The sequence below is a fragment of the Balaenoptera borealis genome (genome assembly GCF_965194805.1).
Source record: "Balaenoptera borealis genome assembly, chromosome: X".
Classification (NCBI taxonomy): Eukaryota; Metazoa; Chordata; class Mammalia; order Artiodactyla; family Balaenopteridae; genus Balaenoptera; species Balaenoptera borealis.
The window spans coordinates 60,482,678-60,498,315 of NC_138881.1; the positions used below are offsets into that span (position 1 = coordinate 60,482,678).

General features: G+C 38.8%; 1 protein-coding gene and 1 pseudogene across 10 annotated transcripts in view; both read right to left on the minus strand.

Moving 5' to 3' along the window:
* The window catches only part of HDAC8 (histone deacetylase 8), a 244,573-nt gene that overhangs the window by 134,886 nt on the left and 94,049 nt on the right, over window positions 1–15,638 (minus strand). For 8 of the 9 annotated variants that reach the window (XR_014239575.1, XR_014239576.1, XM_082377328.1 and 5 more), the window contains exons 8-9: window positions 3,161–3,333; window positions 571–665 (exon numbers count right to left, since the gene is read on the minus strand). Coding sequence is in view for 7 of the 9 variants with exons in the window: in XM_082377328.1 (XP_082233454.1) it covers window positions 571–665; window positions 3,161–3,333 (268 nt within the window). In the remaining 2 variants the exon portion in view is untranslated. The other variant, XM_082377332.1, reaches the window with a different exon arrangement.
* The window catches only part of LOC309620587 (histone-binding protein RBBP4 pseudogene), a 258,370-nt pseudogene that overhangs the window by 84,272 nt on the left and 158,460 nt on the right, over window positions 1–15,638 (minus strand). The gene's annotated exons all lie outside the window — the stretch shown is intronic.

A 15,638-nucleotide genomic window follows, 5' to 3' on the forward strand; every position in this document is an offset into this window, starting at 1 on the left:
AGAAAATGGCAAAGGTTCAAATGACATGTTTCACATTTTGGGTGGTCCTGCCCCAACTTTTGTGCGCCACTAATCGCTGGAAAAATACCAGACCTGTCTTGGTGGTGATTGTGTGTTTTTTAAATTTTACATCAGCCAAAGAAAATTGAGAGACCAGGACTACCACCAAAGAACAGAGGTTTGACATACCACCAATAGGACTTTTTAAAGTTAGAGGAGAACCCAGCTTCTACATTTAAAAAAAATTGCCCCTTCTTTTTTGAGTCTAGGGGATGAAAATATGCACATATTCCAAAGAGTTCTTTGTGTGAACAGGTGACCCCTTCCCACAGTCTCTGTAATTAATTGAGAAATTAAAGTTGGTTGGCCTTTGAGATCTCTTGTAAAAAAAGGCAGAAGGTCTTGGATATTTTGGAACAAGAGTCCACTATTCTGCCAAGACAGTGTGTTATTGTTATTGGAGTGTCTCTCAACAAAACGGTATTGAGTGGTGAGGACGTGATTTTGATTAGGTGGAATGACTCAGCTCTTCCCCTTAAAGAAGAGAGGACTTGTCAGAGCCTTACTTACCTCATGATCTGGGATCTCAGAGGATAGTGTTTTCCCTAGGATGACCCCGGTCAAGTATGTCCAGCATCGAGCCGTGTTGGCAAGGTTATAGCCTCCTGTCTCCATCAAGAATTGTGAAGTTAGGAAAGAATAGTCACAGAACAGCAGGAGAGGGAAGGGGGGTAAGGAAGGAGAGAAAAATGTTTTAACAAAAGGGCTAGAAAGATAATTCTAACTTGCAGAATTTCACCTAAACATCCCTTTATGATATTTCTGAACCACTTAGTAGGCAGTCTTTAGTGAACCAGTCAGACCATGCACAATGTGGAATTGGGAAGTCCAAGGCCTACAAAGATTAAAAAGGCCCTCATCTCTGAACAAATATGCACCCAAGGATTCTAAGGTCCTCAATTCCACCAAGAGTCATTGGTAAGATTGAGATCCTTGGAACCCAGATCTTTTGAGGTGACCTACTCAAAGTGAAGGTTTCTGTGATGAATTTTGTAACAATTCTATAAAATGACTGCTGGATGTGACTTGTATATTAAAGCTATTGGCAGATGTAGCCCTGGAAACCTCCAGGAAAGAGAAAAGGAAAATGCTGACAGAAACAGACTTCTTTCTTTTCATTTCAGCATTCCTTTTCTCCACAAAATACAGGCCTAGTGGCAGAGATCAAAGAGAATGAGATGAGAAAGGGACTGCTGATTGACGCTCTGACTCACCTCGTCAGGTCCTGTCACAGTCACCCAGCAGCCATATTATACTGGCTAATAATCAGCATATTTTTGTGCTGAATAGATGTGTTCTGCCATGCAAGCACTAGAACATTTGGCCTTTAACTAAATTCCAAGAGTGTAAGGATAAAATGGAAAGATTTCCTAACCTCAGTGCAGCCTGAGGGAAATAGAATCTGGTCTATTTTAGGTAGGGTGACCATATCATTTATCATCTACAATGGTACACTTTTAAGAGTAAAAAAGGGACACTATTAATAATTACACTGGAATAACATGTATAGATTGAGACATATGGCGCCCTTTTCTTAAGCCTTTCTATTCCTTGAAAGGTCAGGGATGCTGGGGCTTCTGCAATGTGTCTTTTTGGCCTCAATGGGGTCCACTGAAGTTTGGGCACGTGGCCATCTCTGCCAATTGTCTATGTGTTCCTGGGGGTTGAGAATTGAAGTGAAATGATACAGGTATTACTTTAAACACTCCTGACATGGAAAATCTGAATTTATCAGATCAAATTATTGGGTATCATTATTTGATTTCAAAAAGAGTCCCCATAGGTTTTAAGTAGCAAGCTCTCTCTGGCATACATACAGTATGATTTGATTTGCAAAAATTCCATTTATGCAAAGGTATTTTCAGGAATACACATATTGAATAAGAAGAGTTATATATTCAAAAGCCAAGACTTGGGGCTGAGAAAGCAAAGAGGCTTTGAAAATGCTAAGTAAAGGCTGTAGCCTCAAACAAAAGTCGGATTCACACAGATGTATATTGAGGAAAGGGCTTTTTTTCTTCCCCCTGGCCCTACCTGTGTCATAATCACTGTCTTTAGTGCCGTTAAGGAAAGTAATATGTCCGCAGCACCTATCAATTTTATCTTTTCCTTGAGTTGAAGTTAATACATTTCTCGCCAGCTTTTCATAAGAGGTTGTCTCTTGTAAGCACCTTTAATTTCGATCCCTCTAGGGTTTGAGGCTGCCCAAGGACCAGGCTTGTGTATTTGTGTTGAATGCTCACTCATTTTCATAAGGCCTTCCCACAATCTCCTCTAATTTGGTTTTTACAACAGTTTGACAAACAACAAACTATTAGCGCTTCCATAATACATACATTTTAAGCTCAATCTGCTTGACCATGTTATTTTAACACACCAGTCCACTTATCTAATGTAATAAAGATTGTGCCAGATAGACAGAAGATTCTAAGCAAGGCACTTTCAAAGGTAGTTGAGGTTTGTGAAAGGTTCCTTTCACAAATGTGTAAATGCTTCTATTGAATAGACCCAGCTTTCTGTTGGTTAAGTAATACAAAACATCAGTACACACTGAAGGCAAAAATGCCCAAGAGACACTTTAGATCTCTCAATTTTGCTTTATTGTAACAAATCCATGCTTTTTTAGTGGGGGAGAAGTTGTTCTTGAATTCAGCTTAGATATTCAATTAATTCATGTGTTTACTACTTATATGTGAGTAGGGTTAGAATTTTAGTGGTATGTTTCCAAAAGATAATGATTAGAACTGGGACTCAAAGGCTATACTGAGAGAAGATGGATCAAAGTCCACTGAGGTTAACATTCTCTATTCTTAATAAGATCTGATGTCACCTTTAACCAAAGCACTTTTGCTTCAGGAATGGAAACTTAGACTTCAGAGTGCCAAGGAGTCAATGCACATGCCAGGCTGAGGAGGAGAAGTGTGTCAGAGTACTTCCTTATGCTGAACTGTGAAGGTGGCAGAGTTCATTGACTCAGGCTTCTGGACCATGGGCAGGTTGGTATTATCCAATCTAAGAAAGCCAAGTTTTCCTCAGTGTCAATGGACAAAACATGGGGGAAGGTCAACAAATTCTCCTGGTGACCTTCCTTTGTACTCACCTCCTCCCAAAATGAGCGTTGCCAATTGCCACTGAAGGATGTACTTAAGACACTTGCCAATTCCCACTGGAGTCATGTTAAAGGAGCACATGGGATCCCCAGCTATTGTATCAGCTCCCAGCTGTAAGACCACTGCTTTGGGATTAAAGGCTATGTACACCTCCTTTAGTACACTGGAAAAGAAAAAGGAGACAAAATGTCAGAAAAAGATAGGGCGGTTTGGTCTAAGGGTGGTTGTGGAGGGTAGTGGGGGGTATAGTTGAATCAGCAAATAGTGAAGGGAAAAAAATCCAACTTGTCAGACTCATCAAACTTTCTATCTAAAAAGGGGTAAATCAGACTGCATTTAAATTGTAGCTCAAAAATCCTGACTTACAAAAAAATTTCCCCCTACCTCCATCCTCACCAAGGACCAAATTTGTTTTTCTGTTTTAGAACTCAGACTTCCTTTAAATATTCATATCAATTTAACTTCAACAGCCATAGGACTGGTTTAGTACATATTGACTCCATTTTACAATCTGAAAATAGGACAATACACTGAATTAAGGATTATTTCTGATAAGTTAAGATTGTCAATATACTTGGAGTTTACCACCTAGTTATCAGTGAGGGTTGGTGAAGAGAATTAAAGGCTTTGAAAGCATAGATGTTATCAGCTTACTTTGTATTAGGCTAAAAGACTTCTTTCTGGGTTATGAAATGCAGCCCTCCCAAACTTGTATGTAACCAGGGTATTATAGGGAAGGGAACCATAATAACTGATCCAAAATTATAAATCTGAAAGCACTCTAAAGAACAAATTGTAGTGGGTAATAATGAGCATAATTTTGGGTAGAATCATTCAATGTTATCAAATCAACCTAAGAGCTTTTCCTGACGGTTAGAAGCCTTAGAGATGAAAAGGAAGTTGTTATTGTGACAGATGACCTTAGGCAGGCTTCTAGTATTATCATTAATTGAATGTTGACAATGTCCAGGATGCATTCCTAGGAGTTATAAGGTCCCTGCTCTCAAGGGGCTTACAATCTAGCTCCCAGACAAAACATATACCAGTCCTCGAGGGCTTGAGTAACTCTTACAGAGACATATAAACAAGTGCAAATTAACATACTTCAGAGTTGAGAAAATGCAGAGTCAAAAAGTGATAAAAAATGTTTGGGGTTAATGACCCCTTCATAATCAACATGTCAAATTATACCAGTTCAGCAAAAATAGAAAAATTCCAGATCCTTCTGAAACTGCAAAAAGAATGCAGGGATATGAAATGCTGTCCTCCAAAATTCATATGTAACCACGGTATTGAAACTATTGAAAAGTGCTCAGTTGCAGAGGCATTCTTTGACTCAAAAGACCGTTTTGTTTTGATTTCTCATCTACACAGACAAATATTCAGTGATTGTGGAGATTATATGAATATTATAAAACTTATGACATATGATCTTTAATACACGAATACTCGGGCCTATTCTCTCTTTCATGTGCTTATCTCCTGGGTGCAGAGGGAAGATAAGCCACCTGAATAGTTAGCCAACATTTATTGAGCAGCTACACGTACAGAGCACCCTATTAGTTGCTGCTGGGAGACACAGAGGAAGGTGTGATTTCTGTTTTAAAAAGGTTTACAGCTTAACGGGGAGGAGGGGGAGGCAAGCAAGACTAACGTATTTTTCATTTTCATTCTTTCCCTCACTTTGCACACATTTACTGAGTGCCCTCTGTGTGTCCAGTATGTAACTGTATCAGATGCTGCAGGAAAAAAAAATGACGAATATGGCACAGCTCTTATCTTCACATAGCTCAGAACAGAGGGGAAGACTTGGACTATATCGATTAATAATTAAAACACAATGATAAATGAAATATCAGTGATGGCACAGAGGAGAAAGTAGAGTAACTCTTGTCAGGTTTTAAAAGATGAGAAGTACAATGAGCCCCCTATCAAAGTGGCTAAAATGAAAAACAGTGAAAATATCAATTGCTGGTGAGGATGTGGAGAAACTAGATCACACAGACCTTTTGGGTGGGAATGTAGAACGGTATAGCCACTCTGGAAAATAATTTGGCGGTTCCTGTCAAAACTAAAAATGGACTTGCCATACAATCTAAAAATTGCACTCTTGGGTATTTATTCCAGAGAAGTTAAGACTTATTTTCATATAGGAACTTGTACATGAATGTTCATAGCAGCTTTATTTTTAACAACCCAAACTGGAAACAACTCAGATGTACTTCAACAAGTGAATGGTTAAACAAATTGCAGTACACCTATACCATTGGAATACTGCTAATCAATAAAAAGAAATAAACTCTTGATACATGCAAAAAACTTGGATGGATCTCAAGAGAATGATGCTGGGTGAATAAGGCCAATCTCAAAATCTGTACTGCATGATTCCACTTATATACCATTGGTGAAACAATTAGAGAGATGGAGAAGAGAATAGTAGTTGCCAGGGGTTAGGGATGAGTGTGGCTGTAAAAGGGTAGCATGAGAGAGCCTTGTGGTGATGGTACAGTTCTGTACCTTGACTGTGCTGGTGGTTGTGGTTATGCAAAGCTATGCGCTCGCACACACACACACACACACACACACACATACACACACGAGTGCATGTATAACTGGTGAAGACTGAATAAGCTCTATAGATTGTACCAATGTCAACTTCTTGATTTTGATGTTATACTATAATTGTACAAGATAGCAACATTGGAGGAGGCTGTAGGAAGAAGAGACTTCCCCGTACATTTCATTACAACTTCCTGTGAATGTATGATTATCTTGAAATAAAAAGTAAAAAAAAAAAAAAGATTAGGATGAATTTACAGGCACATGGGGGTGAAGGTATGGGAACTGGAAGCAGGGAGGGTTGTGGGGGTTATGGGTAAGTGACTAGGTTTACAGAAGGAACTGCACACACCAGAGCATGAAGGCTTGGAGCAGGGAGTGGTAGGAGTGAGGCTGGTGAAGTAAACGTGGGTTAGAGCACAAAGGGCCAGATAGGCCAGGCAGTTTGGACTTTTACTTAAAGGCTATGAAATGTCTCTAAATCATACCAATGTTTTCCTTAGGTCAGTCTCCCAAGTCAATAGAAATAAAAGCAAAAATAAACAAATGGGACTGAACCAAACTTAATAAGCTTTTACACAGCAAAGGAAACCATAAGCAAAACGAAAATACAACCTACAGAATGGGAGAAAATATTTGCAAATGATCGACTGACAAGGGCTTAATTTCCAAAATATACAAACAGCTCATATAGTTTAATATCAAAAAAACCAAACAACTCAATCAAAAAATGGGCAGAAGACCTAAATAGACATTTCTCCAAATAAGACATACAGATGGCCAAGAGGCACATGAAAAGATGCTCAACATCACTAATTACTAGAGAAATGCATATCAAAACTGTCTCACACTGGTCAGAATAGCCATCATTAAAAAGTCTACAAATAACAAATGCTGGAGAGGGCGTGGAGGAAAGGGAACCCTCCTACACTGTTGGTGGGAATGTAAACTGGTGCAGCCACTGTGGAGAACACTATGGACGTTCCTTAAAAAACTAAAAATAGAGCTACCATACGACCTAGCAATCCCACTCCTGGGCATATATACAGAGAAAACTCTAATTCGAAAAGATACATACATTCCCAATGTTCACAGCCAAGACACGGAAACAACCTAAATGTCTATTGACAGATGAATGGTAAAGAAGACATGGTATGTATGTGTGTGTGTGTGTGTGTGTGTGTATGTGTATATATATATATATATATATATATATATATATATATATATATATATATATATATATATATATATATATATATATATATAACTGGAATACTACTCAGCCATAAGAAAGAATGAAATCATGCCATTTGCAGCAACATGGATGGACCTAGAGATTATCATACTAAGTGAAGTAAGTCAGACAGAGAAAGGCAAATACCATATAATATCAGTTATATGTGGAATCTAAAATATGACACAAATGAATTTGTTTACAAAACAGTAATAGACTCACAGACATAGAAAACAAACTTACAGTTACCAAAAGGGAAAGGGAGTTGGGGAAGGATAAATTAGGAGTTGGGATTAGCAGATACAAACTACTATATATAAAACAGATAAACAGCAAGGTCCTACTGTATAGCACAGGGAACTATATCCAATATCCTGTAATAAACCATAATGGAAAAGAATATGAAAAAGAATATATGAATATATGAATCACTTTGCTGTACATCAGAAACTAACACAACATTGTAAATCAACTATACTTCAATAGAAAAGAATTCATTAAAGGGTATGAAATGTCTCAAACGTGTGTGTGCATGTGCGCGTGCACCGCATGCACAAGGCATGATTAAATTTACATTTTGAAAAGATCCTCTGATTACAGCGTAGGATACAGTGAAGGTTATCAAGAGGTTTTTTGCAACCATCCAGGCCAGTGGCAGCAAGGGTCGGGAGGAAGAGATGGATTTGGGAGATATTCCTATCGTAGAATTGATAGGGCAATACACACTGACACACAAGAAAAGCATATACATATGACAGTCATGAATATTTGGTACTGGGAGGGAGGAAAGGATAAAGGAAGGCAGGTGTTTCTGGGAGAGTTGTTTTAATGATAACCAGGAAGGGAAAATGAGTCCTCAGGGAGTTCTGATGAAGAGGGCTTCAGATGGGTAGAGAAAAGGGTAATTAGAAGCTTTGAAAAAGGTAGGGTAGTTTGTACACAGTGTAATTTGGCAGTTCCTTTGCTTCACCTCCAATTGGTAAACAACTACATTTCTTGCAGCATCTAGTCTGATTTTTTAAAAATACAAATATAATGAGTACATTCTTCATGCTAAAAAATCAAACATAATAGTCTATCAAATAAAAGGGAAAAAAATCTCCTTTTCTCCATCTCTACTCCCTCTCCAGAGGTAACTCCTGATTCATTACACATAGTTTCGATCAGCTCAGTCAACGATGAGAAACAGTTTGAGGTGTATCTTTCAAGATCAAACTTTTTCTGCCTCATGCTTGAGTGAGCTGGTTGAAGCTATGTCTAATAAATGCCTTCTTTTACCTCTTTTCTTTACCTGAAAATGTCTTCCCTCATATTCCTTCTCTTCCTTGAGGCTAATTTCACCAGCTGGGCACTAGATTCTCTTTCCTGTTGCTCTATGGGTCATGTAACACCAATGAGCTCTTTCTTACATCTTTAGTCTCTGTCTTCCTACTGATTTAGTCCCTTTAGGTTACAAGTTGTCCATCTCTTCGTTCCCTTTTCAACACAGCCAAATTTGTCTACTTATTGGCCACCTCTACATACTTCTTGCAATCCAGTTTTTGATCTCACTGCTCTCCTGAAACTGCTTTCTTGAAGGGAGAGAGACCTCTGTGTCATGATATCCAAAAGCCTTTTCTCTGTTATCTTTATCAACTTCTCAGAAGCAATTGACAGTGGATACTACTAAAAAATCTGCAGCTGGTCATCATCCATGGCTACAGCTCCATTAAAAAATCTTTTTAAAAAATATTTTTTTAAAAAACAACTTTATCAATATTCACATACCATACAATTCCTCCATTTAAAGTGTACAATTCAACAGCTTTTAGTATACTCACAGAGTTGTGCAACCATCACCACAATGAATTTTAGAACATTTTTTTTGACTGCATCGTGTGGTTTGTGGGATCTTAGTTCCCCAACCAGGGATTGAACCTGGGCCCTCGGCAGTGAGAGCACGGAGTCCTAACCACTGGACAACCAGGGAATTCCCTAGAACATTTTCATCATCCCCAAAAGAAACACTGTACCCAATAGCAGTTACTACCTATTCCCACCACTCTTCAACCTCCAGCCCCTGGCAACCACTAACCTACTTTCTGTCTCTATGGATTTGTCTAATTTTGACCTTTCATATAAATGGAATTATATAATATGTGGTCTTTTGTGACTGGCTTCTTTCATTTCATTTAGCATAATGTTTTCAAGGTTCATCCATGTATTAGTACCTCATTCCTTTTTATGGCCAAATAATACTCCATTATTTGTATATACCACATTTTCTTTATCTATTCTCCATTCATCTGTTGATGGACATTTGGGTTATTTCTATAATTTTTGGCTAATATGAGAAATGCTGCTGTGGACATGTTTTCATTTTTCTAATATACCTAGGAGTAGAATTGCTGGGTCATATGGTAACTCTCTGTTTAACCTTTTGAGGGAACTGCCTGACCGTTTTCCACAGGGGCTGCACCATTTTACATTTCCCCCAGCAATGTGTAACAGATGAGGGTTCCAATTCTTCCTCCACATCTTCACCAACACTTATTATTTTCTGTTGTTTTTTTTTAAAAAAAATATTATATCCATCCTAGTGGGTATAAAGTGGTATCTCATTGTGGTTTTGATTTGCATTTCACTGATGACTAATGATGTTGAGTATCTTTTCATGTGCTTTTTGGCCATTTGTATATCTTCCTTAGAGCAAGGTCTATGCCAAGGTCTATGTCCATTTTTATTTATTTATTATTTTTATTATTTTTTTTTTATTTTTTAATGCTATTCTTGTCTGCTTACATTCTTTTTTTTTATGTATGTATGTATGTATGTATGGTATGGCTGTGTTGGGTCTTCGTTTCTGTGCGAGGGCTTTCTCTAGTTGTGGCAAGCGGGGGCCACTCTTCATCACGGTGCGCGGGCCTCTCACTATCGCGGCCTCTCGTTGCCGAGCACAAGCTCCAGACGCGCAGGCTCAGTAATTGTGGCTCACGGGCCGAGTTGCTCCGCGGCATGTGGGATCTTCCCAGACCAGGGCTCGAACCCGCGTCCCCTGCATTGGCAGGCAGATTCTCAACCACTGCGCCACCAGGGAAGCCCTATGTCCATTTTTAAAATGAGTCTATTTTCTTTTTAATATTGATCTGTAAGTGTTGATATATTATAAATACAAGTCCCTTATCAAATACATGACTTGCAAAAATTTTCTCCCATTCTATGGATTGTCTTTCACTTTCTTGATAGTGTCTTTTGAAGCACAAAAGTTTTAAGTTTTGATGCAATCCAATTTATCTATATTTATTCTGTTGCTTGTGCTTTTGGTGTCATGTCTAAGAGAGCAATATCTAATTCAAGGTCATGAACATTTACATCTATGTTTTCTTTTAAGCGTTTTATAGTTTAAGCTCTTACATTTAGACCGTTTATGCTATTTGGACTTAACTTTTGTATATGGTGTGAGGTATGTGTCCAAAACCACTTTTTTTTGCATGAGATCCAGTTGTCCCAGAACAATTTGTTGAAAAGACTATTCTTTCCCCATTGAATTATCTTGGCACTCTTTGAGTAAAATGAATTGACTGTACATATTTCTGGACTCTGAACTTTATTCCATTGCTCTATATGTCTAGCCTCATTGTCAGCACCACACTGTCTTGATTACAATAGCTTTGTAGTAAGTTTTAAAGCTGGGAAGTGCTCCAACCTTGTTCTTCCTTTTCAAGATTTTTTTTGGTTATTCCGGGTTGAACTTCTGTATAAATATTAGGACCAGCTTGTCAATTTCTACAAAGTCATCTGTGATTTACAGCTCCATTTTGACAGTGCTGAACCTATCATCTTACCTCTTCTTCTATTCTTTGTCTCTGCTAACGATACCCCATCCTTTCAGTAATCTGTGTTCAAAACTCTGAGGCTCCTTGTGATTCCTCCCTTTCCCTGCTCCTCTTCAGTTACCAGACTTGCACCAATCCCTCTCCTATTCCGTCCTTTCCGCTCTCATGCTCTCATGGCAGTACTCTAATCTAGCACTTATGACCTCCTTGTGGATTACACCAATAGCTTCCTAATTAATTTCTCTGCCTCAAGTCTCTTACCTCTCTAATCCAACACCCCCCCACACACACCACCATCAGATTAATTTTCCTTAGGGAAGGTTTTGATCAAGTTACTTCCTTACTCAAAAACGTTCAATATCTCTCCATTGTCTTTAGATGATGCTTAAAATTCTTAGCTTATGATTCAAAGTCCTTCATGATATGATTCCAGCCTACCTTTTGAATCTTATTTTCTAATAACTCCTTAACCTACGTTATTCTGTAGGCAAACAGAACAGTCCATGGTTCACCCCACTCACCTTGCACTTCCTTTTTGTCATGCACTTCCTTGTGCCTGAAAGTCACCTTTTTACATGTCTACACCATATCTATTTTTAAAAGGTTCACTCAAATTCCATCTCCTTCATGAATAAAAAATGATAGTAATAATATCAGCTAACATGTACCGAGTACTTTATTAAAAACTGAGCACTGTTCTATGCACTTTATATGTATTAGCTCATGTGACTCTCATAACAATTTATAAAATAGGTGTTATCATTAATCCTATTCTATAATGGGGAAACAGCAGCATAGAGAGGTTAAGAAATCTGTACAAGATCACACAGCTATTAAGTGGCAAGCTGGCTTTTGAACCCAGGCCTCTTGGCACCAGTCCATGTTCTAAATCACCACAATATACCTGCTTCCATGATTTACCGTGCATCAGGTGCTTGTTCCAGCCACTTCACACATTATTTTGTATAACAGCAGTAGCAGGCACTGCATTATTATTTTTCGAGTGTTAACTTTAGCTCTAATTATACTATACCCTCATTCTAAAACCTTCGGCAGTTCCCCAAATGCTTGCAGAACATGGTACAAATTTTCATTGCCAAGAATTCCAGGTCCTGCGTGAGGTGATTCCCACCCACTTTTCCAATCTTCTTTGCAAATTGTTCTTCTCATGCACTTCACAGTCCAGACAAACTAAACCATTGCTATTCTCTGTACAGAGCTCAGCCTTTTCTGACTTTGATCTTGCTGTACCCTCTGCATAGAGCATCTTCTCCTGCAATCTCATACATTTAAACTTCACCCAGATTTCATAAACACATACACATTTACACACTTTGTAAAGATATAGTAATTAGCTACCCTTTAGAAGCCAGATCAAATGTTACCTCCTCAATTAAGCCCTTTTCTGAAGCATCTTCTCCCTTTGAGTGCCCACTGCATTTTATCTCTTATGGTTCTTATAACTTTACATGTTTCATTTTATTAGACTGTGTATGAATGTGAATATATATGTATATCTCTCTGTGTATCTATAATTTAAAAATTTCCACCAGCTTCCTTGAGGGTAGACTTAATACTTTATACATAGGAGGCATTCAATAAATAGTTATTAAATGAATAAATGAATGAAATATCATTCCAGATTGCTTTTGGAAAAGCTTCCCTAACCACTGTAACAGTACTATCTGCTACACTGCAATCATTAATTTTAGGTTTTGGGAAAGTATAAAATCGCTTACCCAGAAAGGAGGGGGAGGACAGGCATCTCATTATACTACATTAGTAACTTCCCTATAAACACATAAGATATTCATTTGAAATGCAATTTTCTTGATGAGAAACCGGATCCCTCAGTATTGAGCAGTCTGCTCTTCAGACAAGGCTATGCAAATGAGGACGAGAGGCTGTGGCAGCTGTTTCTACAGGCATTGATTTGGGGAAGGTGATTGGTGCCGGAGGTGGATAAAAGCCAGGGGTGATGACGTTAATGATGCTTTTAGATAAAAGGAAAAGCCCAAGAACCAAATTGTAGCATTATCCCCTTTTCTTTTATTCCATCAGGGTAGACCACAGCTTCTATGGTGTACCCTTGGGATCATTCACTGGTGCCACTTTACCTCTAATACCAGTGGTGGAACCTGGTTTTGTTTTGTTTGTTTGTTTTTAAATACATAAAGTTCTAAAAGATTCCTCTCAGGGAAATGGAATGCCAGAGAGATGGTGTGACAATTATCCTTAATCAATGTTGGTGATAGATTTGGTAACCCAAATTTGCCCCTCTATAGCCAGACCTCTGATCGGTGCATGCTCCTAGCAGGTTTGTCTCCTAACTGCTCACTTGCAAATCAGCCTAGACCAGCCTTATCATCTTTGTATTTTCCAACAAGCACTCTCAGCACCCTCTAGAGACTTCCTCAACAGAGATTAAAGAAATGAGGAATTCAAAGTTGAAAAACCAAGAAAGGCAGGAAATGGAGAGAAGAGAGAAATATTTGCTACTAACACTGTGAGCTTCCAAAGTCAATGTGAGAAAATTTATTGCCAACAGCAAAACCCTTTCTATGATAAACATTTTAAACCTACTGCATTGTATGGGATTCAGAGGGAGGATTGCGTTAAGGACCCAAAGATGGCTAATCAGTCCCAAATGGGAGCTTGTCAACTTTTCACAGGTATTGTCTTCTCTAAATTCCCTCAGTCATATCTCAACTCAGGTACTGCTGACTCATTCTGCAAAAACTCAACCTGTGGGGGATGCAGCATATGGTAAATGCCTCGGGGATTCCTGAATATCTATTACAAATGGTTCAGGGATGCAGGGAACTGGGGTGGGGGGGCTCCCTGAGGTGAGGATGATGTGTCATTTTGTTTGGGGCCATGGGTGCCTCTTGGACATATCCAGAAGACATTTAATTTCCTATAAGTCTCTCTTTCTGCTTTTAGCATCAGACAAGGTGTACTGATTCCATTAACATCTTTAGGATAACCAAAACAAAACACCCAAAGCTATAAAAGAAAAACAAACCAACCAACCTCAAACCTCTAAACCCCCAACCTTCCCAAACAATCCTCAGATCGCTTTTGCTGTTTTACATTTTAAGATGTAGTTTCTTAACATTTTACAGGGGCATCTTTTCTCTCATTGCTGAGTCCATTATACAGAAACACAGATTCTAATTGGCATCTCTTTCTAACATGCTTTGTAGAAAGTAATTCCACTCATCAATTATATGTCACCTTGGCAACAAAAAGGGCTGTGCACTATTTTTAGTTTATTATTACTTATCTCTTTACCTCTTTGAAGTAAACCATTCTCATTCACACAGGGGAAAGTGAGTCATCTAGAATTAAAGGGCCTTACCAGTGGCCTAGAGTGAATCGTCGAGCTAGAATTAGAACACTAATTCTAATTCAAATCTAGTGCTCTTTTCACTAAACCCCAGTGCTCTTTGGCTCTCCACATTCTGAAAGGCCCAAGGCCCTAGGAAGCAGAATATATATTATCTGCGCAGGGGGTGGGGTAGGTGGAGAGGCAGGCTGGTTTGGAGAGCTAAACCGAAACAAACAAACCAAGCCAAAACCAAACCAAAAAACCCCAAAATGGAAGAGGGCTTAAAGAATATGAATCCTATGTCTAGCTATACTAATGACTCTTTATTTGACCTGGGGTAGGTCATTTTACTGCTCTGTAACCACCAGGACCACTCACACAAGCACAGATTACATTCTGCTATGCATCACATTATTTGGGCATGTCTCATCCATCCCCTTTGCAGCCTCCACAGCATGGAGTTCAGGGAGAACAGTGCACTTGGGGCTCAGACAAAGTTGGATCCAGTGCTTGCAATAGCAACTTGGACAAATCACTTCTCTGAACCGTCTCTGTAAAACAAGAATATTCTCTCCCTCACAGAGTTATTATGAGGATTAAATGATATAACATTTGCAAAAGTCTTCTCCCGGCACCAGGCACATGGTAAGCACTCCCTAATGTTGAATGAATAAATGAATGGCCTTAAGTCAGGCCCTTCGAGTGCTATGTTAATTCCTTCAGCCCACTAGGATACTGTTGAGTTCAGCACAGCACACCATAGCAGTGACTTCCTGAATGGTACTCTAATGTTCCCCAAAGGCAGAGAGAAATTTCATAGTGTCACTGCCTGGTTATACCTGTTCTGGGAATACAGTAATTCCTTTTCCAGTGCTGCCAATCTATTACCTTTCACCAAACACAAAATTCACTTTAAGAAGGGGCAGAAACACAAGTGCCTTTCTGTTAGATAGAGGTTGGGAGAATATATTATTAAAATTGAAACCGACTTCTCTGATTTCTTAGCAAAAAATCAGATTGGAAGCCAAACAGCTATTTGGCCTTTGCAGACCCTGGATAGTGATGCCCTTGGGGGAAAGGAGAGAGTTGGAGTCATTCCAAACTGTAGTTACAACATTTGTGTGTATATTTACTGCTTGTGCTTACGCTCTCTGCACTTAGTTTTTACTCTCTAAGCCTTGAAGAATTCACAATTTACCTAGAGTACAGTTTTAATACATACGGGTAGAAATATAGGCCTATATCTCTGTTTCTCATTTCCTAATCATATTTTCTACACTCCCTATATACCTGATACTTCTTCTTTTTCAATTCACTTGCTCTGATTTTTGAATTTAGGTAGACAATAATGATTTGTTAACAATAAACATGCCCCTAGCCCTTCCCTCACCCTTCTTTACCCAGGAGGGCCTCCCTAAGATTCAAAGCCGAAATCCTGCCATATAGTTAGCACCTGGTGCAGCTCATCAAAATATAATATCCTTTCCCAGATGATTGGAAATCTCTGCCATGCCGTCACACAATGA